General features: G+C 41.1%; 1 protein-coding gene across 1 annotated transcript; it reads left to right on the top strand.

The window, feature by feature from the left end:
* Positions 1–18,018: 18,018 nt before the first annotated feature.
* Positions 18,019–22,101, top strand: ccnj (cyclin J). The gene is given in 7 exon segments (XM_061690433.1): positions 18,019–18,042; positions 18,044–18,088; positions 18,954–19,164; positions 19,247–19,546; positions 21,426–21,585; positions 21,758–21,974; positions 21,976–22,101. Coding segments are annotated over 7 exon segments (1,083 nt in total).
* Positions 22,102–27,158: the final 5,057 nt, after the last annotated feature.

The following is a 27,158-nucleotide window of genomic DNA, read 5'->3' as shown; positions in this document are numbered from 1 at the left end:
TTCGCATCGAAATTACCACAGTGGGAGCAATGGTGTGTGTGTGTGTTTGTGTGTGTACGGCCAATATACACGCATGCACAAACGCACGGACACGCACACACACAGTGGCCTTCAAGGACCACAATCGGCATCAATCTATCAATCAGTTAAGAGTCTAGAAGAGAATTGTACTGAGAATGGTGTGCTTGTTTACATGTTTACTGTATTTTGCATGTCAAGTCTGCACTAAGTTGCTCGTTTAATGTGGCTTCAACGACACGAATATTTAAGTTATTGGTTCGTGTTGATGACATCATTCTGTAACTTGAGTGGCGTACATTACCAAGTAATGGGTTCGGTTAAGGTAATGCTTTTTTTTTGTAAGGTGGATAAGTGATATTCCTGCCACTTGGCAGCTGCTGAGAGTAACTAAAAAGTTATCCTTTTCTAACTTAGTTACTTTTGAAATCAAGCAATCAGTAAAGTAACTAAGTTACATTTAAGATCAAGTAATCTGTAAAGTAACTAAGTTCCTTTTTCACAGGTAACCGCGGCAACACCGCTCCTGAACCATGCTTTCCTTTCCCGGCGCAACATCACTTCGCGAGGTGTCGGCCACCGCGTCCCTTTAGACGCTGGCCCGCTCGTACTCAGCAGTACAAATTTCCAAGTCACCGGAAAATTTTACGTGCTGAAAATGGCTCAAAAGCGCATTTTCGGCCCAAAATAATTTTATCACGGAAATATCCCAGCCGAAAGAGGAGGTTATGATGAGCCTCAAGTCGCTAGCTAAAGCTAACGAAGCTAACGACATCACAGGCAGCGCGACCACAAAATGGCGGTGAAGAACAAGGGCACGCAGCGACACAAAATGAAGCGTCATCGCCAGATTATTATCTCTGCGTTCCATTTGAACTCGGAAGTCGGAATTTCCGAGTTCCTCGTCGGACGTTTCAAATGGAACGCCCTCTGAAGTCAGGATTTCTCCCTTTCCCAAGTTGGCTTTGAAAGATGGCTGTCCCGAGTGTAAACAGTAAGTAGAAGCTCCTGTAATATTCCGTTTCTTATCACTTCTGAATACTTTTTGTCAAACTAAAATCGGCCCTATACACAGTATATTATATAGATATAGTATTATTGATGGAGTGCAAAATACCTTTTTCATGTGGTATATGCAAGCTACAGTGCAGCCTCTACTAACAATGGCTAACACTAGCCGGGTGTCTTCGTTCGAGACCGCTAGTTTTATTCATGTTTTTGCGCCCTGTTTATGTGGAGAATGTTTACTATGTAGCCGTGAATGACGTCTGGACTATGAATACACATTCTGAATATTGTTTTAAATGATCAATCGTTTTTCAACGAGCATAGCAAATTCCTCGTCGGGATCTAACAAAATGTATTATTCCATTTTTATTCCAAAATATTCGGGATCCAAAAATTGCAACTTTATCCGAGATGGTTTTTAATTTTGTAATGTTAACAATACAATAAAAATAACTGATTCACACTATTATATTTGAAATCGCCCTTAACCAATGACCCACCCCTATAAAAAGTCTCAATTACACTATCAAAGGCAGGCCCCAAAAAGCGCACGGGTTGACCTACACGCAATAGGATCCAGTGATGTACAGTTCATGACAAAAAAAATTGTGCTGCAAAAGTTGTTTTTGCAATGGAAAACAAAACACAAGTAATGTTAGTAAAGTGGAGACAGTCAACAAAAGATTTGTTCCTACCTGTCAGTTAATCTCCTGGTTCATGAAGGATGACCAGCATATGGTTGTCATTGTGGGGGTGGACTGTTCCATTGCTGCCATAGGTGGAGAAACCCCACACAGGCACAGGTAGAACATGCAAACTCCACACAGGCGGGGCCGGGGATTGAACCCCGGTTCTCGGATGTGTGAGGCAGACGCTCCAACCAGATGCCCACCGTGCCTAGGCTAACATCATTGAGCCTCAATGCAATCTGCAAAGGAAGCAATTAATGCACTTGAACTGACGAAGAATGACATCTACGTAAGTACTTTAACAGCAGGATCAATCTGGGGTGCATTTGTTTTATTGCTGTAACATTGTCGCACGGTGGAGCTTTTCCACAGTTTGCTGGAGTTTCTCACTCCAGCCAAGAAGCTAATCATTGATGGTTAATTATACACACAGCACTGTTGAAGAGATCTGTCAAGAGGAAAACAAAGCAAAATTACTGAGCCATTACAATTGGTTCACACTAGTGCTGTGAGATAAGGATAACATTTTATTTCCCGATACGGGTAATTTTATATCCCAATAACAATATTCTGTGTATCCCAATATTGTATTTCTTCTTAAAATTACATTAAATGATTGGCACATTTCTCTTATCTGGTCTATATTTGTTCATAAAACACATTTTATATCGTAAACACATTCAAACGAATACATGATTAATACACATTTAAGAAAAATATCCACTGACCAAGTAAATACCATTCAAAATATTTGGTATTACAACCAGTTTTTGAGTAACATTCAAGTATGTCTACCAGTTAACCACTAAAAGTGGTTATAAATGAACTGTTTCACAGGTAGAGTTTTTCGGTCATTGTTTCCTCCCTGCTCAGCGTAAGTATAGTACTAAGGAAAATAAAATACAGGATTCCATCAGTAGAGGTGACAGAAATCTATCAAATCTAAAATAATAATATAAACAGAGGGTTTTATCTTACGGGAGATGTTTTTTAAAATCATATTACGATATGCATCATTATATTCCACAGTTCTAGTTCACACAAAACTCATTGCAGGCAAACAAAGTCATCATTTCACAAGAGAAAAGTCCCTATATTTTTTTGAAAGTACCTTTTATTGTTTGGTTTAGAATGAGATTCCGAAAGGGAAAAGAACATTATTGTAGAACATTGTGCTCCGCAAATTATTGGATGTTACACTGTCCTCAAAGTGGCTTTAGGAGACTAAAATCCATCCTATGCTTAGTGAGTTGGATGAAACCCATTTAATGAGTTCACCCAGGGATAAATCACTTCTTAGAGACTGATGGGATGACAGCAAATGGTTTTATAGGCTCCATTCCAATCGTAAATTGTCAAGCTTGATCAACCTTGATGTCATGTTCCTCCATCTGTTCACACACAATGTGCAGCTCAGAAATAAAAATCATCAAGCATAACGTACTTCTAAACAGTAGCACTTTGATTTAAAATATCTTATTATCAGTAGCTAACAAAGTTAACAGATCCTCTCCTGGAAGTGTGTGTTAAATACACTTTATTTTAATGTTCTGTCACAGCAATTAATCTACAAATACTGTATAGTTTGTGACTACCACTCTGCAATGTTGTTTTGCATACTTCATGTTGGACAGATCATTTGTAAGCATGCATGAATGTGTTAGAGGGAAAACGAATATGGATAAATTAAATCCTAATGAGCAAAATGCAAAATGATACAGTCCAATAAAAGTTACATATTTACCATTTGGACAAAGCAACATTTATGCTCATTGCTTCAGTCCTTCTGAATAATGTCTCCATTAACCACTCGATTTCAGTACCAACCTGAGAGATCCAGACACATCCGGATTACATTTTATTTTACTCTAGAAAAACGTTGCAGTTAAATTTGTTCCCTACTGATCAAAGTCAGCAAAGGCTCAATTATAGGATATCGCTAAAGATTATCCTAATTGATTATTCTGTGGTATAGGGTGTGTTAAGAGACTTTGTGAGTCACAGCATGCACATGTCATGGAAACAATGAGTCATTTTAGAGGTCGTGTTTGTTCAAAACAGGCAAAAACTCGTGTGGGAGGAGTTCGGTGAGGCCATGGAGAACGACTTCCATACGGCTTCGAGGAAATTCTGGTCTACCATCCGGCATCTCAGGAGGGGGAAGCTGTGCACCATCAACGCTGCGTATAGTGGGGAGCTGCTGACCTTGACGCGGGACGTTGTGAGTCGGTGTGCACAATACTTCGAAGACCTCCTCAATTCCACCGACAAGCCTTCCCATGAGGAAGCAGAGTCTGGGGTCTCTGAGGCGGGCTCTCCTATCTCTGGGATTGAGGTTACCGAGTTGGTTAAAAAGCACGGTGGCAAGGCCCCGAGGGTGGATGAGATTCGCCCGGAGTTCCTAAAGGCTCTGGATGTTGTGGGGATGTCCTGGTTGACACACCTCTGCAACATCGCGTGGACATCGGGAACAGTGCCTCTGGATTGGCAGATTGTGGTGGTGGTCCCCCTTTTTAAGAAGGGGGACCATAGGGTGTGTTCCAACTACAGGGGGATCACACTCCTCAGCCTCCCTGGTAAGGCCTATTCAGGGGTGCTGGAGAGGGAGGGTCCCTCGGGAAGTCGAATCTCAGATTCAGAAGGAGCAGTGTGGTTTTCGTCCTGGCCGTGCAACAGTGGACCAGCTCTTCACCCTCGGCAGGGTACTCGAGGGTGCATGGGAGTTCGCCCAACCAGTCTACATGTGTTTTGTGGACTAGGAGAAGGCGTTCGACCGTGTCCCTCGGGGAGTCCTGTGGGAGGTGCTTCGGGATTATGGGGTACCGAACCCCTTGATATGGGATGTTCGGTCCCTGTACGACCGGTGTCAGAGTTTGGTCCGCATTGTCCGCAGTAAGTCGGACTTGTTTCCGGTGAGGGTTGGACTCCGCCAAGACTGCCCTTTGTCACAGATTTTGTTCATAACTTTTATGGACAGCATTTCTAGGCGCAGCTGAGATGTAGAGGGGGTCCGGTTTGGTGGCCTCAGTACCGGATCTCTTCTTTTTGCAGATGATGTGGTTCTGTTGGCTTCATAAAGCCGTGATTTCCAACTCTCACTGGAGAGGTTCGCAGCCGAGTCTGAAGCGGCTGGGATGAAAATTAGCACCTCCAAATCTGAGACCACCTATGGTCACGAGCTGTGGGTCGTGACCGAAAGAACAAGATCCCAAATACAAGCGGCCGAAATTAGTTTCCTCCGCAGGGTGTCCCGGCACTCCATTGGAGATAGGCTGAGAAGCTCGGTCATCCGGGAGGGGCTCAGAATATAGCCGCTGCTCCTTCACATTGAGAGGAGCCAGAGGAGGTGGCTCGGGGCATCTGATTAGGATGCCTCCTGGACGCCTCACTCGTGTGGTGTTCCGGGCATGTCCTAATGGGAGGAGACCCCAGGGATGACCCAGGACACGCTGGAAAGACTATGTCTCCCGGCTGGCCTGGGAACGCCTCGAGATCCCCCCGGAAGAGTTGAATGAGATGGCTGGGGAAAGGGAAGCCTGGGTTTCCCTGCGAAAGCTACTGCCCCCACGACCCGACCTCGGATTAGTGGAAGAAAATGGATGGATGGATGGTTTGTTCAAAACCTTTGTTTTTGTTCAGAATGGCGTTTCACATATTATATATTGTAATTAAGCCCACCGCTCACTGACCTGACTGAACTTCAAACAGTGTGCAGGGATTTTGGTGGACCTGCGCTAAATTCACGTACCTGATTTCCGGCACAGAAAAAATGGAAAGATAATGGTGGTTGTATTTCTGGATAGTGAGTCACATTGTGAGTTTAACTTAGTTGTGGTTGCTTTTTGTTTAAAATGTTCATGCGGTCTAGACTGTCAAGTTTGACAACTTATGTGAAATGTTATTAGCAATATTTCTAGCTTTTGTGTGTTTACTGAGGCGGCAGGGGTAACTTTAGCTAGTTTACATCGAGGCTGTGTTTTCTCGATAGCTAGCTGCCTGGCTACGCTAAACGATATTCTGAAAATAATGTATCACATGGCAAGGTTCAAATACAGGAATAACATGAACAATTTATTTAGCAAGACATTTAGCATGCATTTCCCCACCACCACGGACGTCGAAATTCTCTGCCTGCTAGGACCGTTATTCCATGACAAATTCAACAATCTCATAAAGTTATATTATTAAAACAAGATGCTATAACTTCATGTATCGTAGCTTTGCACAGTCTGTGTCCCGGCGAGCCAGCCCTCTGCGTGCCGGCCGTCGCTCCCCCTCCATTAAACAATCCGCCGAATTTCAGCATATTATAACACTCTTTAGTGGTGTAGTGAGTGTTACTTCCCTCTTTTCCAATGAAATGTCCACATTTCAAATTAAAACATTACAGAGGCTGCTCAGAAAAACATATTGTTACAAGGCTGTAACTATACCTGTGTTGCCTTTCAGAGTGTCCCTGTGTTTGTAACTTGAATTTTTGCGTCATAGCAAAGGAATCATTGTGAGTGTATAGTATAACAAGTTTAATAAACAAGAATAACATGTCTCAGCATTGAGAGCAAGTGTGCAAAAGCACCCGCGTAGAAGCCGGATCATCTTTCAGCAGCAAGCCCGGCACGTCTGAGCCGTGGGGAGCAGAGCCGGGGCCACAATGGGTTACAAGATCAATGTGCTCTGCAATGGACCCAAAAAAATACATATTTCTAAGGCTTATACTGTAGTTACTATTTTTTTCCTGCCAGTTGAAGGACTAGGAAGCTAATTAGGATACTAGTATGCCGATCACTGACAAGATTCCACACAGCTTCATAGTTTCACTGTCGCTGTCTGGCCTTCCTGTTCCAGACAGTCGGGTTTGGTCGGTGTGGTCTTCTCAAGAATCAGTCTTTTCTTTTTTTATTCACTTTATTTACTGTTCAGCACACAGAGCTACTGTACTGTTTGACATTTGACATTCCGCTACATTACTTCTTCGTGTCTTACTTCTTCTTCATCTCTTATCGACGTACTCTCTTTACGTGGTGCCCCTAGTATTCAGACAGAGACACGCCAAATGGATAAAACAGGGCCTTTAGAATAAGATGACAAAGTTGTGTTCCAGAAAATCTGGTTAAATGGCTTAATGTTACTTATGCCTTAATGTTACTTGAGGTACTGTTGTTTTTTTCGTTTGTTTTTTTAATTCTATGCACTTTATTGTGTTCCTTGAAAAGAAGTGGTACAACCGCATATTTTGATTGGGTTTATTTTGGCCACTAAATATTTGTGTTTTATTTTATTTCTCATTATTTTTCCTTTTTTTTTTGATTGTATGCTTTATACAAAAGATGGAGAAGAAATGGAAAAAAAGAAAATTGCTATTAATTTAATGCAATTTTAAGGGAAAATTGTTTATCGGGACATATAGGGGACCAAAGAAGTTATTTCATTCATTATATATATATTTTTGTAATGAATGGGTTATCAGACTTTTTTCTTCCAAATTTCAGAATTGGCATCAGGCTAAAAAAATAACTAAAATTACTATCCGTCGGGCCCGAGTCTACCTGACCTGTGTCACTGTGTTGCCATTTAAAGGTCTGTCTTACATCTGCTTTGGAGGAAATGACTAACGATTGCTGTTTTTTTTTCATCATCCTCTGTAGGGTTTCTCACATGAAAAAAAAGATAAATTGTTCAAAATCGTTAAGTGTGAAACTAAGTTCCTTAGTCTGACAAGACAGCAGCACTGTTTGTCCAGTTCAAAGTGTGGAAGGAGTTCATGTAGTTAAGACAATTTAGTGACATGCTAGAACCTTGGCCAGCCTCTTGTATTAGCAGCATCATGCATGGACTGAAGCAAGTAACTCCTAATCCAATCAACATGGATTGCCTTTAACAGTGTACTTGAGCGTGCAAACTGTCACTATTGGAGAGTTGGAATTGCTGTTGATTTGGCCTTGCTGCTTTGGCTATTATGTGACATCATGTTCAATGTCAGTATGTGAGAGGGCAGCCAGGGAAGTAAGGAGTGCTGTTGGTCAGAGCATCACAAGTAGGTAAATGCTGTTTTAGAAATATATAGTACATATACAATCCCATCCAAAAGTATTGGAACGGCAAAGTCAATTCCTTTGTTTTTGTTGTATACTGAAAACATTTGGGTTTCAGATCAAAAGATGAATATAAGACAAAAGTTCAAATTTCCAGCTTTTATTTCATGGTATTTACATCTACATGGGTTAAACAACTCAGAACAGAGCACCTTTTGTTTGTTTGTATTATATTAACAGAGTGAATAAAATGTCATATTTGGTGACATAACCCTTACTTGCAATTACTGGATCAAGCCAGCGACCCACTGACTTCACGCGACTGTTGCATTCTTCATGTGAAATGCTTTTCCAGGCCCTTTATTGCAGCCTCTTTCAGTTCTTGTTTGTTTCTGGGGTCCTCGTCAGGAGGTAAAATGCATACTCTATTGGGTTAATGTCCGGTGATTGACTTGGCCAGTCTAAGACCTTCCACTTTTTCTCCCTGAAGAAGTCCTCTGTACTGTTGGCAGTGTGTTTTGGGTCATTGTCTTGTTGCATGATGAAGCTTCTCCCTATCAGTTTGGATGCATTTTTCTGTAAATTACCAGACAAAATGTTTTTATAGACTTCAGAATTCATTCTGCTTCTACCATCATGAGTTACATCATCAATAAAGACTAGTGAGCCCGTTACAGAACCAACCATGCAAGCCCAAGCCATGACATTACCATGAAATAAAAGCTGGAATTCGGAACATTTGTCTCTTATTCATCTTTTGATCTTAAACCAAATGTCTTCAGTATACAACAAAAACAAAGGAATTGAGCTTGCGGCTCCAATACGTTTGGAAGGCACTGTATTTTTAATGGAGATAATGAGTCAATCCGGTGGAATTGTTATATAAAAAGGTTCCATAATTCATTCTGTGTGATATGCATTGTTTTGCTAAAAAATCATTAAAAATCAAGGGTGCATGTTATACATCGGTAGAAGGAAAATTACCAAAATTAGTCAGCCTTAAGTTGGCAAACATGAAAACAACAAATTTCCCTGCTAGTACCTCTTAACGATATTACATTGTATGGACGTATACTGGGACCTAGGGGTGTTTGACTTAACACGGCATCTGCTTTAGCGTCTTAGTTTACTAGATCAGTGGTTCTCAACCTTTTTCGTGTCCAGGACCTCCCTGCATCGACCCTAAGGACCCCCTGACCCCCTGAACTGGTGGTGAGAGGGCTTCAATTTGATAGAAACAGCAGGAACGCCATTTTAAATTGCATTATGCCCTTCAATTACTCTTTGAGGCAAATATGAGCTTTCAGTTGTAACTTCCAGAACAAAACAGCATACTTACGCAGTAGCTTCTTGGCATACCACAACATATTTATACAGTCTTTCCAGAAATATGTAACAAACAGCATTTTATGCAGTAGTTTTCAGAACTATGTAACTAAACAGAATTGTTATGCAGTAGATTTAAAAAATATGAAACACAACAGAATTTGTATTAAATATTTTAACCTGAACCTTGCAAATTAATTAATTTTCCCACACCTTCCTGCAGATGTTTCACAATAAAAGCAATATTAAGACATTGTGTATGGCCACTGAAATGCTAGGTGGTTCATAATTTCAAAAGAATGTAGATCATGTTAAGATTGTATTAACAGCGTCATGCTGTAACTTAAACAATACGAATGGGAGTAAGATCTTTTATTAAAATACATTTAATTACGGCACGGTGGGCGACTGGTTAGCACAGTTCTGAGAACCGTGGTTCAAATTCCGGCCCCGCCTGTGTGGAGTTTGCATGTTCTCCCCGTGCCAGCGTGGGTTTTCTCTGGGTACTCCGGTTTCCTCCCACATCCCAAAAACATGCAGGGTAGGTTAATTGAAGACTCTAAATTGCCCGTAGGTGTGAATGTGAGTGTGAACGGTTGTTTGGTTATATGTGCCCTGCGATTGGCTGGCGACCAGTTCAGGCTTTCCTGTTTCCCTTTGTAGTTTAGGTGGACAAAGGTCTCAAATTTGAGTAAAATCATTCTGTTTCTATAAATGTCATAGGACCTTGTTAAAAATCTATTTTATTTTCACAGACCCCTTGCAATTACACCACGGAACCCTGGTTGAGAAACACTGTACAAGCTAGTCGAAATGCTCACCCATGAATTTGTAATATACCTTGCACACGTGTGCAATTATAATTCCATAAACCAAGTATGTTACTACTTCCAGAGATGGAGGTAACAGTGTGGTCAGCTTTAAAATTAAACATTTCGCTGAAAAACCTAAGGAAATAAAATTACTATGCGGATAAGTCTTACATTTTTTTAGCATGGATACCAGCAATTCTAATACGTGTGGCGGGGGTGGTGGTTTGACATAATTCCCCCATAGACCTAAGGCCCAATGAATGTGTTCCGCATCTTAGTTTTTGGTGTGCCGAACTTCTGGTTTATTTACGTGTTTTGCTCCCTAACAATGTATAGTTTTGATATAAGTATGTTCAGTAAAGTATTCAGTAATGCTCCACTTACTACTCCCTTTCTTCAGCACCACAGGTGCGCATTGTGTATACAGTAGGTAGAAGGAAAATACAGCTGTCAAAATGCGATTATGGGATGGATTTGACAACATTTCCTTAAAAGAAGGGGCGGTTCCTGGCACTCCAAATGCAAGTTTAGCTTGGTTTTGGCACTCCGGTTTCCTCCCACATCCCAAAAGCATGCATAAATTGGAGACTCTAAATTGCCCGTCGGTGTGACTGTGAGTGCGAATGGTTGTCTGTTTGTATGTGCCCTGCGATTGGCTGGCAACCAGTTCAGGGTGTACCCCGCCTCCTGCCCGATGACAGCTGGGATAGGCTCCAGCACGCCCGCGACCCTAGTGAGGATAAGCGGCTCAGAAAATGGATGGATGGATGGATGGATCCCGTGGCCATGTTTTCTGCTTAAAAGATGAGTCCCTCCGTTAGCTATGCCTCTTCTTCTTATTTTACCACCATCACCACAAAAATCTAAAGGATGAGACGAAACACAGAGTAAATCCTTTGTTGCTGGGTGAAATAAAGCCTTTCACCTGTAATCCAACGTTAAATTTTGACTGTATTTTTGAGTGGTAAAATAAATGTTTCCTAGCCTAAAACATTAAAACTGTAAATAAATAAGAAATCATTCAAACACATATTACAAGGAATAAAATGTACATAGTGTCCAGAACTACTGTGCATTACTGTATGTTTAGAAGTTTAGTTTTCTATAGGAATATGGTGAAGGTTAAAAGCAGTGTGGAGGAGATTAATAAAAGTCTCGGGACATTCACACAGTTTTAGAATATGTATAAATAATCCAAAAAATATTTGATAGCTACTTTTTGAATTTCACCTATTGCTGGGGTGGTCATGGAACCTAACCCCCGTGACAAACAAGGGATTACTGTACAACTTTTGTGGTGTTTGAACTTTAACTTATTTGAAACATGATTCACTGGCAATTTGTTGGCGACCGTGTAATTGCAGTTAAAAAAAATTGTTTTTTTTTTTAAAAGACCTGAAGGTTACAGAACTTTCCAGACCAGAAATGTATGGCATTTCATTAACACAAGGCATGCATTTCTGCCAAATTATGTTTGCACAGGGTATCCAAAGAACACTCCCATAACACAGGGTTTGGAGCTTTTTTTAAACATAAAAGAACCAAAACCCAAAATTGTGGACTAAATGACAATGTTGGAGATGAGAGTGTGCATGTGGGCTCTTCCATGGAGGCAGCAGCTGTGAATAGCTCATTGTCATCCCTTCAGATTCAGCTGACATAGTATAAAGATGATGGGAAATATGAAAGTGCAAGTGCAACTTTCGCCTGCAGCAAAATGAAAAAACAACAACAACAACAACAATAAATGAATGAATGAATGAATGAGGGTAGAAAGCACAAGAAGAAAGAACGCATGAGAGTATAGTGGTGGGTTTTCAACTGCAGCAAGAAATACATCTAAGTGGGGCACCCTGATGTGCACATGAAAATGGAATTATATGATAAATCACAGTGTAATGTAATTCTGTGGGACAATTTGATTGTGCTCTAAAATGGTGACAGAGTCAGAGCACATTTGTCAGCACCATTAGCAACGGATTACATTTCTTTCCAGCACTTTCTTCACTTGGGTGAGGGAGAATCGACCGCTGTTTGATGACATGATGATTATAAAGGTTAAGGAGTGTAATTCGGCTGCTCCACTACTCGTTGCTCCGTTCATTTTGATTTGATGAAGAGCGACTAGCTACAACCACACTAAGAATGGGGCAAATTGTTGTTGTTTTATTTTAAAGGAGAAAAACCAGCCGCTGTAACTTCCATTCATCCGTCCATTTTCTACACCGCTTATCCTCACTAGGGTTGCGGGTATGCTGGAGACTATCCCAGCCAACTGTGGGCGAGAGGCGGGGTACACCCTGAATTGGTTCCCAGCCAATCGCAGCGTAGGCATTAAGGCAAACAATCAGTCACACTCACTGTTCATATCTCCGGGCAATTTAGAGTCTTCAATCAAACTACTATGCATGTTTTTGGGATGTGGGAGGAAACCAGAGTACCTAAAGAAAACCCACGCAGGGACGAGGAAAACATGCAAACTCCACACAGGGGAGGCTGGATTTGAACCCGGGTCCTCAGAACTGTGAGGCAGATGTGTTAACCAGTCGTCCACTGTGTCCGCCATTGCTGTAACAGGTAACGGGTAACAACAGACAACCTAATAGTTAGATTTTTTTTTAAACTTGTGCATAATCATTTGGAGCATTTTATTTCAAATAAATGATATTATCATTTTTCAAAGATTTTATTAAAAGAAAAGCCATGTGTCTCCATGTCAGGAAATATTACATATATAATTACATATTACATATATATTACATATATTACATATATATTACAATATTATAATTACATTCATACATACATACATTAATTAATACTTTTACTCATTAATATAGTGAGGTTTTTTTTCTTGTTGGCCAGATTTCACAATAATATTGTGCTGTAAGTTACCGTGTCTACAGTACGTTGTTTCAATATGAGAAATTACCCGGTGAATGGTGGAATTTGATCAAACTATAAGTATGTTAATAATGGATCCATGAGGCAAAAAAAGGTCTTGCAATGTGCACCAGTATTTTTTTAGTATTTCAATTCAGAATCTTCCAAGTGCCCTCGGTTTATTAATTATTAACATACTTCTTTGCTTGGATTATATGGAGCAGAAAATCTGAGGTGCAATTAGTTCGACATGGGGGTTAGCATTTTTAAGTCCATAAAATGGAGCATCAAGAGCGATATAGATGGCTTAGCCATCTAAACATGATGCGTTTGGTGCATTTATCAATAAGGCATTTTCTGCTAGGTTCTCCACAATGCGAACACCACTTATCTCTGCAGACTGAAATAGAGATATTCATTCATTCATTCATCTTCCGTACCATCCATGCATCCATTTTTTGCACCGCTTATCCTCATTAAGGTCTCGGGAGTGCTGGAGCCTATGCAGGCACAGGGAGAACATGCAAACTCCACACAAGTGAGGCCGAATTTGAACCCGGGTTCTCAGAACTGAGGCAAGGTCGCCTATTATTATTATAAGAACGTATGATGGCAGACTGGTTAGCACATCTGCCTCACAGTTCTGAGGGCCTGGTTTCAAATCCCGGCCTCGCCTGTGTGGGGTTTGCATGTTCTCCCGGTGCCTGCGTAGGTTTCCTCTCTCATCCCCCCCGCCCCCCCATCCCCCCAAAAAAACATGCTTGAAGATTAAGTTGCCCGTAGGCATGTATGTGAGTGTGAATGATTGTTTGTTTCTATGTGCCCGACGATTGGCTGGCGACCAGTTTAGGGTGTAGTTGTTTTTCATTTCTTTTGCTCTTCCGCCATCTAGTGGTAATTATTAGTAGGAAGTAGAGGGGCATTCATCAGCCAACACGCATTCAGCCGACCACTTCATGAGACGCAGCCATTAAATAGAATAAAATAAGATAACGCCAAAGACCAAATTAACTACTGACTACATAGATAAATAAGGAAACAAACTAAGACGATGAAGACCATTTTTGTAGGCCCTAGTCACTAGGGCCTGCAAAAATGGGCCTAGTGGATGTGAGCCCACGAGGTTTCATCATGTCTTTACAAATGTTTGTCTTTTATTTTTTGTTTCATAAGTGCAACATCTATTTATTTTATGTGTATTTTGTGACCAGTTCTCACGGGTTCTCAAGACTGTTTATTGCTAATAATAATTATTATTATTTAAAATAATTATTTTAAAAGAGGGTATCTTTAAAATTGTAGGGGTGTCTATTTTTATTTTTTATTTTATTTTTAAAAAGGTTCGATCAATCAGTCCATCAAGCATCTTCCATGATCTACCAAGTGACCTGCAAGCTCAGTGGCTGTTTTTCAGTCTGTTGCATATTCAATCTCTGAAGTATGTTTTTAATTGGGTAGTGCCTTATTTAAAAATATGAAAATAATATTTAAACTATTTAAACTAACCCTTTTCTCCGGGCACTCCAGTTTCCTCCCACATCCGATAAACATGTATGGTAGGTTAATTGAAGACTCTAAATTGTCCGTAGGTGTGAATGTGTATGTGAATGGTTGTTTGTTTATATGCGCCCTGCGATTGGCTGGCAACCAGTTCAGTGTGTACCCCGCCGCTCGCCCGAAGATAGCTGAGACAGGCTCCAGCACGCCCGTGACCCTTGTGAGGATAAGCAGCTCAGAAAATGGATGGATGGATAAACTATATACATTATATAATAAAGTTAAGCTTGTCAATCAAAATAATGTTCCCTGTCCTATTGTCAAAAACAATGTCTCCTATGTGGCTGCAGTTTTTGAAAATGTACTTTTTTGCTGACCTAAAATGCAATTTACATGCATGGATTAAGTCACCTATTTAATGGGGGAAGTGGGGAGTTTTACACCCCATACCAGTTTCCTTTACTATTAAATGTACATGTTTTAAAAAAAAGAACAACAACAGAATCTACAATGACTAAATCAATTATTTCCAACCTTCATGGAGCCAAGGCACATATTATACAATTGAAAAATCTCACAACACACCCACAAACAAAAATGTCACAAAAAAGTGAATACATTAATTACTGTATGTAAATCCTGCCATCTAATAGAAGACCATTCATTTGTTCTGTCTGTCTCTCTGCATCACTGGCATAAATAGATGACCAAAGATACATTATTTATTGGAAATGAATAATTGTTTGCGCAATTAAGTAAAATTTTATAATTTCCCACACACCTGAAGATCGCTCATGGCACACTAATGTGCCTTTGCACACTGGTTGGGAATCGCTGAACTAAATGATCCGAGATCGTAGAGGAGGAAGTACATTGCAAGTTAGTGATGCTGGTTGCGAACGATCCAGGTTTTTGCAGCGCTTTAAAGTGAATGACAGGAGCTGGCTCTTGTTGTTTTTTTCTGTTAAAGCCACATGAGATTGGTCAAGATGTATGGTGACATCAGTGTGTCCACACTAAGCAAAAGAGGGAGGTTACAGACATGCAACATAGTGAGCACACAAACTGATGATAGAGAGAGTGAGAGAGAGAAAGAGAGCTAGCTTCAGCAGGGAACCCCAGACTGCCCTCTCCCCAGCCACTTCACCCAGCTCTTCAGGGGGGATCCCGAGGCGTTCCCAGACCAGGCGGGAGAATATAGTCTCTCCAGCGTGTCCTGGGTCATCCCGGGGTCTCCTCCCGGTGGGACATGCCCTGAACACCTCACCAGGGAGGCGTCAAAATTCATATCACTATTGCAAATCACAGTGAGTTTCCGTCAGAGTCCAGACATTGCTTATCAAGCATCTCCATAACAGTCCACAGGCCTCTTGAACCTTGCCATCATTTTCTGTGTGCCTCACTGGGTGGCTTGTTGATGTTCCTCTCCAGTTGTTTATTATGGATGAGCTAACTCTTATCTGACTTCTGACAGCACATTCATATTATCCATTTTAATATTGTAGTGAAAAAAATACCGTATCTGCAGGACTCAACCAAGACTAATGCTTAAGCGATCGAACCGGGGATCATGATTTCAGCTGCAAGCGACAAGTGATTCAGTAGATCCGCTTTTGACTGATGAGGAAGGCTAATATGTCAGATACTACCGCACATGATGATGATTCATTTTCACTGGCGATTTTTTTTAGTTATTGTGGATGAGTTATTTCTCATGGGCACCCTTCACGCCTACAGCATTTAACGTCTGTAAACAGGTCAATGTGGACAGTAGCCTCATCAGTTACACTGACACTTACCATTAGCCGGACTGCCAGGCTGAGAGATTAGCTTCTTGTGCACTGCTACTTTAAAGCTCTGGAGAAGAGGAAAATGGAGGTGAAATTCGACAAAATATATTTGGGTGTGACACTGACTATATTTATGAGTCTGCAGTAAATGGTCACCACCTCTTCCAGCTCCTTCCCTCAGGTAGGCGCTATCGAACAATGCAAACTAAAACTTGTGAACATTCCCACACCTTCTTCCTTCTTGCCATTAACTTCAGTTAACAGTTAATTTATAATTCCATCGTAACATGCTGCCTATTTTGTCTTGAGATTGTTGTCACATCTCTGTCGGGCCAATTACACATTATTCGTGCACTCACTGTAGTCGTCTTGGCCCTCTGCACTATTTGGACATCTGTTGTTGACCCATACTGGCCACTCATGATCTTCAGAAGTATCTGCACCATTTGCACAATTGGCACTGTTCCAGATTATCACACTACTAGTCACTTTAAACTGCTTAAATTTCTTAAAATATATATATATATATATATATACACACACACACACACACACACACACACATTAGGGATGGAACAGTTCGACTGTTTTACGCCTCAGCACAGTAGCAAGTTAACCAAGATGACGGTGCGGACACGTCATCTGCGTCATGCCCACCAGCGATGTAGCAGCATAGCCATCCACGCTGACGCGCAATGAGTTTCCCCATGAAGTACCATGGAAGTGATATTGCTATAATGTTTGTGATTGACTGAGGTGTTTTGATTAACATGGCAACTTTGCTTCACTCTGATTAATAAAATAATGGAAATAAAATAATAATAAATATACAAGACATAATTAATTTTCTTAGGCCTCAGCGTATACCGAACTGAACCGGAAACCAGCAACACAAAACTGAATCGTGGATTTTATCTATATTTATAGCTATCTGCACTTGCATTAAAAAAAAGCAAGACATTGGTAAAAAAATATATATATATTCCAAAGGAGAATCAGTTCTCAATTGTCTTACCTGGGTAAATAAAGGGTTAGGTTTTAAAGGTATTAAAGACATTTAAACTTAGATTAAGATAGAAAAGATTACATTAACTTCAAAGCTCGAGCTACCTGCAATGAAAGATCAAAGGGACATTTAGACTAGTACGTTGGCTCAGGTGTATAGATACTAGCGCAACGGGAGGTCCCTCAAGTCATAGAGAGCAGTGATATGAGCCCTCAATGTTATCCAGTGATTGGATGTTAAATGTACCTACTTACCTTTAATTGGCTAAAGCCCTGTTGGTTCACCGTGGTGACTGGGCAATGTGCTGCTTTCAATGACAGTTGTAAATGCATTCGATGCGCAGTCCTGTTAAATAAAGGTCACTGGTTTTTTTTCTCCCCTGGAAAAATAATCGTTTTGGGATCAAACAATATGTTTGAATTTGATATGATATAACATAACATAACGTAATTTGTCATCAGATATGAACAAATATACTTGGGACCATCCATTGCGGCGTGTTTCATTTTGTAATTGATGGTTACTCACCTTGACGGTGATATTTCCGGTGGCGATGAAGGCCGCAGCTGTGTTCGTGTGCTCTGTTTTCTTCGTTGGACGGGACGAGGCTTCAATCACTGACCGATTTCGACGAGTGAGCCGAGGTAGTTTACTACATTGGAATTTACTTCGCCGCAAACGGCCCACTATATTCCCTTCATGTGCTCACTCGGTGAGTAATCGCTTTTTCCGCCCCCCCAAAAAAATATGATTATTATTTAGTGTTTTGAAACAAATTAATCAAGAATAATTCACAGTTGGTGCTAGCGTGAAGAGTTAAGTTCTCTGCCTGCGTCCCACAAAATCAGACGTTATGGCGAAATGTATCTGAACTTTCTGGGCAGACTAATAAGAATGCCTGGTGGAATGTAATTACGTTTGGCTCAATTTCAGATGTTTCAAAAGCCCCTGTGTTAAATGGAGCTAGAGGACCAATGGTGGAAAGGGACAACTGGCTACCGATATATACCAGGCGCTGCGATACAATGTGAGTGTCCAGACTGGCATTTGGGGTGTCGGTTCACTTTGTAGGAGAATGGCTTCAGTGGAGAGTTTTCAGCATACCATTTTAATAACTACGATTCAGTTGGGGTTTGTTTCTGCCCTTTGGTTTCAACCTGAAAACATTATTGTCACTGCTTGAGTGAAGGTTTTTATCGTCATGCGTTTATTTGTTGGTGACTTGCTGTCCAAAACTGTTTTGAGATCAATCAAGCTTGATTTTATTTTAGAATGGGTAGGTTACTAGGTATTACTCAAAGTCCCAGTAGCGTGACTGCTCACAAAAGAGCAGAACAGTTAATGTTTTATAACTGCAAAATCTGAATTAAGTCAAAGTTTCGGCATTATTGCAGATGTCAGATGCTTTGCTATCCATTTGGTTTTTTTTTCCCCCTCACCGCGCACCATAGTTTGCATTTTGCCACGATTCAAATTGAGCATATCATACCTTTCAGCATGATGATGTACTTAAATCGCTGTCGAATTTCAGATCAGATTGTAATTTGTTTGCTTCGGTATGCTCTACGAACACGAAATAGTTACACCCTTTTCACTGTTGAGATACTAGACCGTAGCTGTTCATTTAATGATTCACAATCAGTAAACGAGTGATTGTCCCCCCCCCCCCCCCCCCCCAACCCCCCATAAATGCATGATCAAAGTGTTCTTTTAACAGTTCCGTACATTTTAATACCCTATGTTTGCGACAAATAAATTTTCAAGATCAGATAATCTACCCCTTTTGAGTCTGTGTTTTGTGCAAGGTATGCTGAGTAAGCATAGTGTCATGACAGAATGAGACCAAACTACAGCTATAGTACAGTTCTCAAACACAAACTATTGTCAATTAGGAGCTCAAGCTGCCCTCCTTCAAAGGCCAGTCCCCTCAGCTCAAGTTGAGGCGATACTTTGCAGACCTCATAGCCATCGTCAGCAACCACTACCGGCTGTGTCCCACAGCTAGACATCTTGCTGTCTACCTGCTGGACCTCTTCATGGACCGCTACGATGTCACAGTGCAGCAGCTTCACATGGTGTCGCTCTCATGTCTGCTTTTGGCTAGTAAGTATGGAACTGAGTTCATGTGTGGGAAGGGGCTTTATGCACTTTTGTGTGTGGTAATGTTTCGCTTTTCTTGCTGCAGGTAAATTTGAGGAACGGGAAGACAGGGTTCCAAAATTGGAGACTCTGAACAGCCTGGGGTCTATGAGCTCCATGAACATAGTTTTGACCAAGCAGGCTCTACTACACATGGAGCTTTTCCTGCTAGAATCCTTCCAGTGGAACTTGTTCCTCCCCACAGCAGCTCATTTCATAGACTACTACCTTTCTATCGCAGTCCACGAGGGAGATCTCCATGATGGCTGGCCTATGACCTGTCTAGACAAAACGAATCTCTACATGGCCAAGTATGCTGATTACTTCCTGGAAGTCTCCCTGCAAGGTAATGTTATCAAGGGTTTGGGTATTGTTGATATTAATATTGATTTACATATTATGTACAATGGAATTGCTACTACTTGATCAATTGAATCAGAGGGCTAAAAGAGACAATTAGCAGCCCATTCCTTGAAATGTTCCTGCCATCTAGCATGTCTCCCCTGTTTTTTATGCAGTGGAAAACTTCCTTTTCTCAAATACTTATTGGTCTTATTGCAAGAATCTCAAAATGGATCTGTAACTTACATTATTGTGGTATTCTTTCATCCAAGTTGATACCCTTTAGATTGAAGTCATGAATAGATAAGGTCCGTCATGGCCAACTTAAATTTTTTTACTAAATCATCTTAATATGGTTTTGCTAACTAGCTGTACTGTAACTCGCTCAGTCACATTGGTTGGACCGCTTCTGTGATGTTGCTTCAAGCGGGTACGGTTACATCTCACCAATGACAGACAACCAGTAATGATTTTACACTTTGTTCCCCTTGTCAAACCTTTTTCCCCTTGTCAAACCTGTGGAGAGCGCTCATCACTTTTCTCTTTAACTTTCATCATTTGTGGGTTTAGCTTGATTAATTTGAGATGTGGTCGTGCTAATGCAAACTCTGCATTTCCCGTTTAGAATACACTACTATGAAAGTGTTGTGGGGAATATGACAATGACTACACAAGTGACTATCATCCTGAAAGCCTTTTGGCTACTTTGATGTAGTGTGGAGTTGGGCTGATTGTATGTCACAGGGTGGTCGTGTGATCCATCCATCCATCCATTTTCTGAGCCGCTTCTCCTCACTAGGGTCGCGGGCGTGCTGAAGCCTATCCCAGCTATCATCGGGCAGGAGGCGGGGTACACCCTGAACTGGTTCCCAGCCAATCGCAGGGCACATACAAACAAACAACCATTTGCACGCACAGTCACACCTACGGGCAATTTAGAGTCTCCAATTGATGCATGTTTTTGGGATGTGGGAGGAAACCGGAGTGCCCGGAGAAAACCCACGCAGGCACGGGGAGAACATGCAAACTCCACACAGGCGGGGCCGGGGATTGAACCCGGGTCCTCAGAACTGTGAGGCTGACGCTCTAACCAGTCGTCCACCGTTCCGCCTGGTCGTGTGATGTCTACAGATATGTTATAGGGGACGTAATTATGGAAAATCGGATTATGACCAACAGTGTGTTGGCAGTGAGGCAGCTGTTGTTATTTTCAAGTGACAGCCAGTTGCCAAACTGCATGTTAGTGCAAAAATGTCAAAGCCAAATGGTAAGCAAAGATTATCCTTAGCTAACAGTGTTATCAGTTTTGGCTTCTGATAAGCAGAACATAATAGAATGGTTGGTCAAGTTGTCGACATTGGCACGATGGGCATTTTGTATTTCAGCGATGTCAGCTGCCAGCCCCACGTGCACAGAGCCACACACTAATTGTCAAATGCAATTCGGCGGTTTGGTTGTGAAGTGCTGACTCCACAAATGAAAACACAAATGTTGCATTTAGTTTGTCTACATGGAGGCTTTTTTTCCCCCCTCTTCAGGCTCTGGGCCGCTTTCTCAGTCCCAATGCTAGTTCTCTGCCTTTGGTCATCATAGTAAGGAAAGCCATACTCGGCATTGTGCTGACAGGCGGGATGAGTAGTGGCTTGTTTGACTGAGCCCTCAAAAAAGAGTAAGTTCTACACAGGGGTTACACGTGGATGTTTAGTCTGCTGTAATTATTTATCCTTTGTATAGATTGACTAAATAAAGTCTGAAAGCTTTAAGACACCCAGGATTTTTTTTTAATTGGGGGAAAGTAAACGTTTTTAAACTAGTACGCCAATGACATCCTACTTGTACATGATGTTAACTGTCTCCTGTTGTTACATTTGTTCTTTTTCCAGATCATGTGTTTTTATGTTTTGCCCCCTCTCTGGTGGCTGCTGCATGCGTGGCTGCCTCACGCCTCATCCTCCATGTATCCCCTACATGGCCCCCCCGATTACAGCGGCTCACAGGCTATACATGGGAGAACCTAGTCCCCTGTGTTGAGAAACTCCTCATGTGTGTATCTGGCATTGAATTTTTTTTTTTTAGAAATCACATCAAAACTTGCAATATTACTGTTGTGAAGGAACACAGTGTGCGTGTTAATTCAAGGTGACACTGATGCACTGAATATGTGTCGAATGAACTTTGTAACTCTTCTCTCTTCATTCCTTTTTTTTTTGTCCAGTGCACATGACAGTGATGTCAAAGAGGCCAACAAGCAGAAGTGCCCACAGCCACAGCAGCAAGGTCAGACAGTGTACCACAGTTCGAGCCAGGCAGCCACTGTGGCCCAGTACCTGCACCGGCCCAGCATGCAGTACACCCAGCAAGCTACACAGCCAGCTCTAGCCCCAAATCACAGGCCTGCCTCATATCTGGCCCATACCACCACCGTGCAGGTCCCAAAATGGTCCCCCGGAGGGCAGTACTCAAGTCATCGCTGCTTCATTGGAGCCAAAGTCAAACCTTACTAATAGGGCTGAACAAGTTGGCATGCACTAGAGTTGCACATCATGCTTTGACAGATGATGGATGGACTTTTGGGATTGGGAAGAAATGACAAGATATCTTTCTTTGTACTAAAAGGCATTACACTGCATGAAAAAGCATGTTTTTAATTTGAAGGGACTTGACGAGATAGATGCCTCACTTTGGGCCACAAGGTTTAAGCTATGTGGAAAATGCATGCTTTGTCGTAATTTTCTGGAGAGCCAGTATTTGGATTTTTGTTCGATAACTGGTATGAGTACCACGAGAGTTCGCACTGGTGTATTACTAGTATCATAGTTTTGTGTCAGGCCATAATTCTATTTATTTAAGCACATGTACCTTAGAAGTATTGAACGGAAAATGCCTTACAGCCATGTTTTTGATAACAATGCACAGAATTCATGTCCGTTTGTGGCCAATGGAAATTTTGTGAGCACAATTGTTGACTTTTTCTGTACCTGTATTTAATTTTTTCTGTTTATATACTTGTGAACTGTGGAAAGAATAAGTTCATATGCAGAGATATTGTTGCTCTTCTGTACACACATTATTTCAGTCAGTGCTATGCACTAATGATTGTTTTAAATAAAATACAAATCTCTGTTGAACTCAAATTTGTCACTTAAAATGTCTTAATTGCTGTTGACACTTGCTGGCTATGCAAGTTAATACCTACAGTCCAAGATGACACATCCATGCCTTTGCGAAGATAGATTGTTGCATCTCCCTGCAGAGTTAAGCGCGCCGATGCAATACTTCAAGCCTACGCGAGAATGAAACAGAGCTCTCAAAGGTTAAAACAAAATGGAGAAAGGCATAATGACTTGTCTGTGTCAAATGGACTTAATGAGGTGCTCTTATGTTCCAAATAGTCACAGTGTGTTTAAAAATGAGTGAAGTTCAGAATCCTTATAATAGTTTTTATGTGAGTAAAGCTCAGCATCCTTATGTTTTTCTTTTCAATCCATTGGGAACACTGCACGTTATATTCAAAATCAAAATAAGGAAAATGTATCAAGCAGCAAATGAAAACTTTGATGAATAGCCCTAACACTATATACTGTAATGCTTGCACCAACAATGCTTTACAGTCTTCCTAATGTACATGAATTCAGTGTTTGAACAGTCTTACCTGAATGCTAGCAAAATGTTTCTCGAGTTCTCTTTGAGACACTCGACGTACTTTATTGTTTGACAGATTTTAAACTTGGTGGCACTGTGGACGACTGGTTAGCACATCTGGCTCACCGTTCTGAGGACCTGGGTTCAAATCCGGCGTCACCTGTGTGAAGTTTGCATGTTCTCCCCGTGCCTGCGTGGGGTTTCTCCGGGCACTCTGGTTTCCTCCCCCATCCCAAAAACATGTATGGTGGGTTAATTGAAAATTGCCCGTAGGTATGAACGTGAGTGTGAATGCTTGTTTCTATGTGCCCTGCGATTGGCTGGGACCAATTCAGGGTGTACACCGCCTCTCCAAAGATAGCTGGGATAGGCTCCCAGCACGCTTGTGACCCTTGTGAGGATAAGAGGTATGGAAAAAGAATGGATGGATGGATGGAAAATGTAAACTCTTGAGCACTTTTTTTTTTAATTGTTTTTTTTTTACAGACTTTAAAAGGGCTTCATGCTGATAGATTAGCTTCACACAGGTGTCTTCTAATTGTCACAGTATTCACAGGTAACCTCAGACCATTGTTGATCACTCCGGAGCCGAGCATTGGCTGAGTCTTGGCCAACGTGGCTACTCTGATCCATTCAGATGATTGTCTTCCATAATATTCCATGTCTCTCTGTTTTTGCTTTCTACTTTAAAGTATTGGAGGTCATTTTCGCTAAGCACCGATCAGTTCTTTCCCACTTAATGTTTTCCCTTCAGGCAATGTTTTCATCAAAGTATGTTTCCTTCCAAACAATGTCTAGAACTCCACATTTCTACAGAAGAGAGAATTCAAACTGAGCATTTTCCAGATGTAAGTGGGTTGGTTTTTAAACTAATGTTTTCTCCTGTCGATTGCAATTGCTGGGAAAGTTGGCTTTACCAATTAATTACACTTTACAACTGAGGTGGGTTTTTGAAGGTTACGGGCAGCCTCTCTTGAACAGGAACAAATGAAGACTTCAAGACACTGGGTTTGGGCTAGTTAAAGTATTTTTAAAACTTTGTTTTTTCCCTCCATATTATGCAGCTGCGCTCAAAATCAGACCAAAAAGCCCGCCTAAAATTCTTTGTCACGATCTTACAGAGCCTCAAAATCTATGGGCGTGGTCTGAACACTTACCCTGCCCTCTGCCCAAATTTGGTGTCCCTTCTGTCCAAAAGGTGGCGCTCTTGTCCATGAATCAACTATGTACTTCTCTGTCGCCTGGATGGCTGGGTTAATGTGGGTCTTACACACCAAATGTTAATCGATATCTATGGTAATATAATGCAGAACTCTTTTTATGACTTCTCTATTGTATTGTAAACCAAGGAAGTGTTTTCATGTAAAGGTGAGTGGGAGACATTGCAGATAAACAAATGGCCTGAGGAACGCAATTACTTCTTTGATGTACAACCCCAATTCCAATGAAGTTGGGTTAAAGTGTTAAGGATAAATAAAAACAGAATACAATGGTTTGCAAATCATGTTCAACCTATATTTAATTGAATACACTACAAAGTAGTTTTTTTTTTTAGCAAATAATCATTAACTTAGAATTTTATGGCTGCAACACGTTCCAAAAAAGCTGGGACAGGTGGCAAAAAAGACTGAGAAAGTTGAGGAATGCTCATCAAACACCTGTTTGGAAGATCCCACAGGTGGACAGGCTAATTGGGAACAGGTGGGTGCCATGATTGGGAATAAAAGGAGCTTCCCTGAATTGCTCAGTCATTCAAAAGCAAAGATGGGTTGAGGTTCACCTCTTTGTGAACAAGTGCGTGAGAAAATAGTCGAACAGTTTAAGGACAATGTTCCTCAACATACAATTGCAAGTAATTTAGGTATTTCATCATTTACCGTCCATAATATCATCAAAAGGTTCAGAGAATCTGGAGAAATCACTGCATGTAAGCGGCAAGGCCAAAAACCAACATTGAATGCCCGTGACCTTCTATCCCTCAGGCGGCACCACATCAAAAACCGACATCAATGCGTAAAGGATATCACCACATTGGCTCAGGAACACTTCAGAAAACCAAAGTTTTAGTAAAACCAAAGTACCAAAGTAAATACAGTTCGGCGCTGCATCCGTAAGTGCAACTTAAAAATCTACTATGCAAAGCAAAAGCCATTTATCAACAACACCCAGAAATGCCGCCGGCTTCTCTGTGCCCGAGCTCATCTAAGATGGACTGATGCAAAGTGGAAAAGTGTTCTGTGGTCCGACGAGTCCACATTTCAAATTGTTTTTGGAAATTGTGGACGTCTGGTCCCAAAGAAGAAAAGAACCATCCGGACTGTTATGGATGCAAAGTTCAAAAGCCAGCATCTGTGATGGTATGGGGCTGTGTTAGTACAGATGGCATGGGTAACTTACACATCTGTGAAGGCACCATTAATGCTGAAAGGTACATACAGGTTTTGGAGAAACATATGCTGCCATCCAAGCAACGTCATTTTCATGGACGACCCTGCTTATTTCAGCAAGACAATGCCAAACCACATTCTGCACGTGTTACATAAGCGTGGCTTCGTAGTAAAAGAGTGCGGGTACTAGACTGGCCTGCCTGGAGTCCAGGCCTGTCTCCCATTGAAAATGTGTGGCACATTATGAAGCGTAAAATATGACAACGGAGACCCCGGACTGTTGAACAGCTAAAGGTGTGCATCAAGCAAGAATGGGAAAGAATTCCACCTACAAAGCTTCAACAATTAGTGTCCTCAGTTCCCAAACGTTTATTGAATATTGTTAAAAGAAAAGGTCATGTAACACAGTGGTAAACATGACCCTGTCCCATGTTTTTTGGAACGTGTTGCAGCCATAAAATTCTAAGTTCATGATGATTTGCTAAAAACAATAAAGTTGATCAGTTTGAACATTAAATATCGTCACTCATTTTCACAAACCCATCATCATACGAAACTGGATGACCTATCAACTGCCTTGAAGACAACCTGCGTGTAAGAAATAGACCGATCAATGTGTACAAAATTCAAGATTCCAGGACACAAACTTAGCCCTTCTTTTTTTCCCAAAATATATTATATAAGTAGATCTTTTTTTTCCATTTATATAAAAAATAAAATAAAATAAACTACATATACGTTGTTATTTCATTTTACACAAAACAAAAATGAAACAAAAAAAGAGCCTCAAAGAGATGTACGAGAATTTATTGAAATATGGGAAGAGTAATTTTGAATACTATATATAGTATACTATACTACATATAGTATACTATATATAGTATTAAAAATGACTGTGTCGTGTGCTTATTTTAGCGATTGTATAGCCATGTTTCATAATGGTAAATACAAAACTGACTGGATGCTCATTTTGTCAGAGAATTATTATGAATTCATGGAGGAATTACTACATGTAACTGCCGTCGAAATTATTAGACGACATATTAAAATCTCACATTCATATTTGTTTCAAAAACACGTGAGCAGTACCAGGTAGGTCCATCCATCCATTTTACGTACTGCGGGCGTCCTGGAGCCTATCCCAGCTGACTCTGGGCGAGAGGCCGGTTACACCCCGAACTGGTTGCCAGCCAATTCCAGGGCACATATAAACGAACAACCATTCGCACTCACGTTCACACCTACGGGCAATTTAGAGTCTTCAATTAACCGACCATGCATGTTTTTGGGATGTGGGAGGAAACCTGATTCACCTGAGAAAACCCACGCAGGCACGGAGAACATGCAAACTCCACACAGGCGGGCCAGGATTTAAACCTGCAACCTCAGAACTGTGAAGCAGATGTGCTAACCTGTCGTTCACCGTGCCGCCTCCAGGTAGGTCTTAAATAAATTCAAATAAACACTTTTCATGAAGACAAACGAATTTTTTTTTGCATTCTGAAAGATTTTACATACTTTAATCATTTTGTCAATGGACTTAAAAAAGCTCTAAATTGTCATGTAGAGTTGAGTAAAGAAGTGTTC

This window comes from Phycodurus eques, chromosome 11, assembly GCF_024500275.1.
Source record: "Phycodurus eques isolate BA_2022a chromosome 11, UOR_Pequ_1.1, whole genome shotgun sequence".
Taxonomy (NCBI): domain Eukaryota; kingdom Metazoa; phylum Chordata; class Actinopteri; order Syngnathiformes; family Syngnathidae; genus Phycodurus; species Phycodurus eques.
The sequence above is the reverse complement of the archived record's forward strand: the minus strand, read 5'-3'. Positions and strand labels throughout refer to the sequence as shown.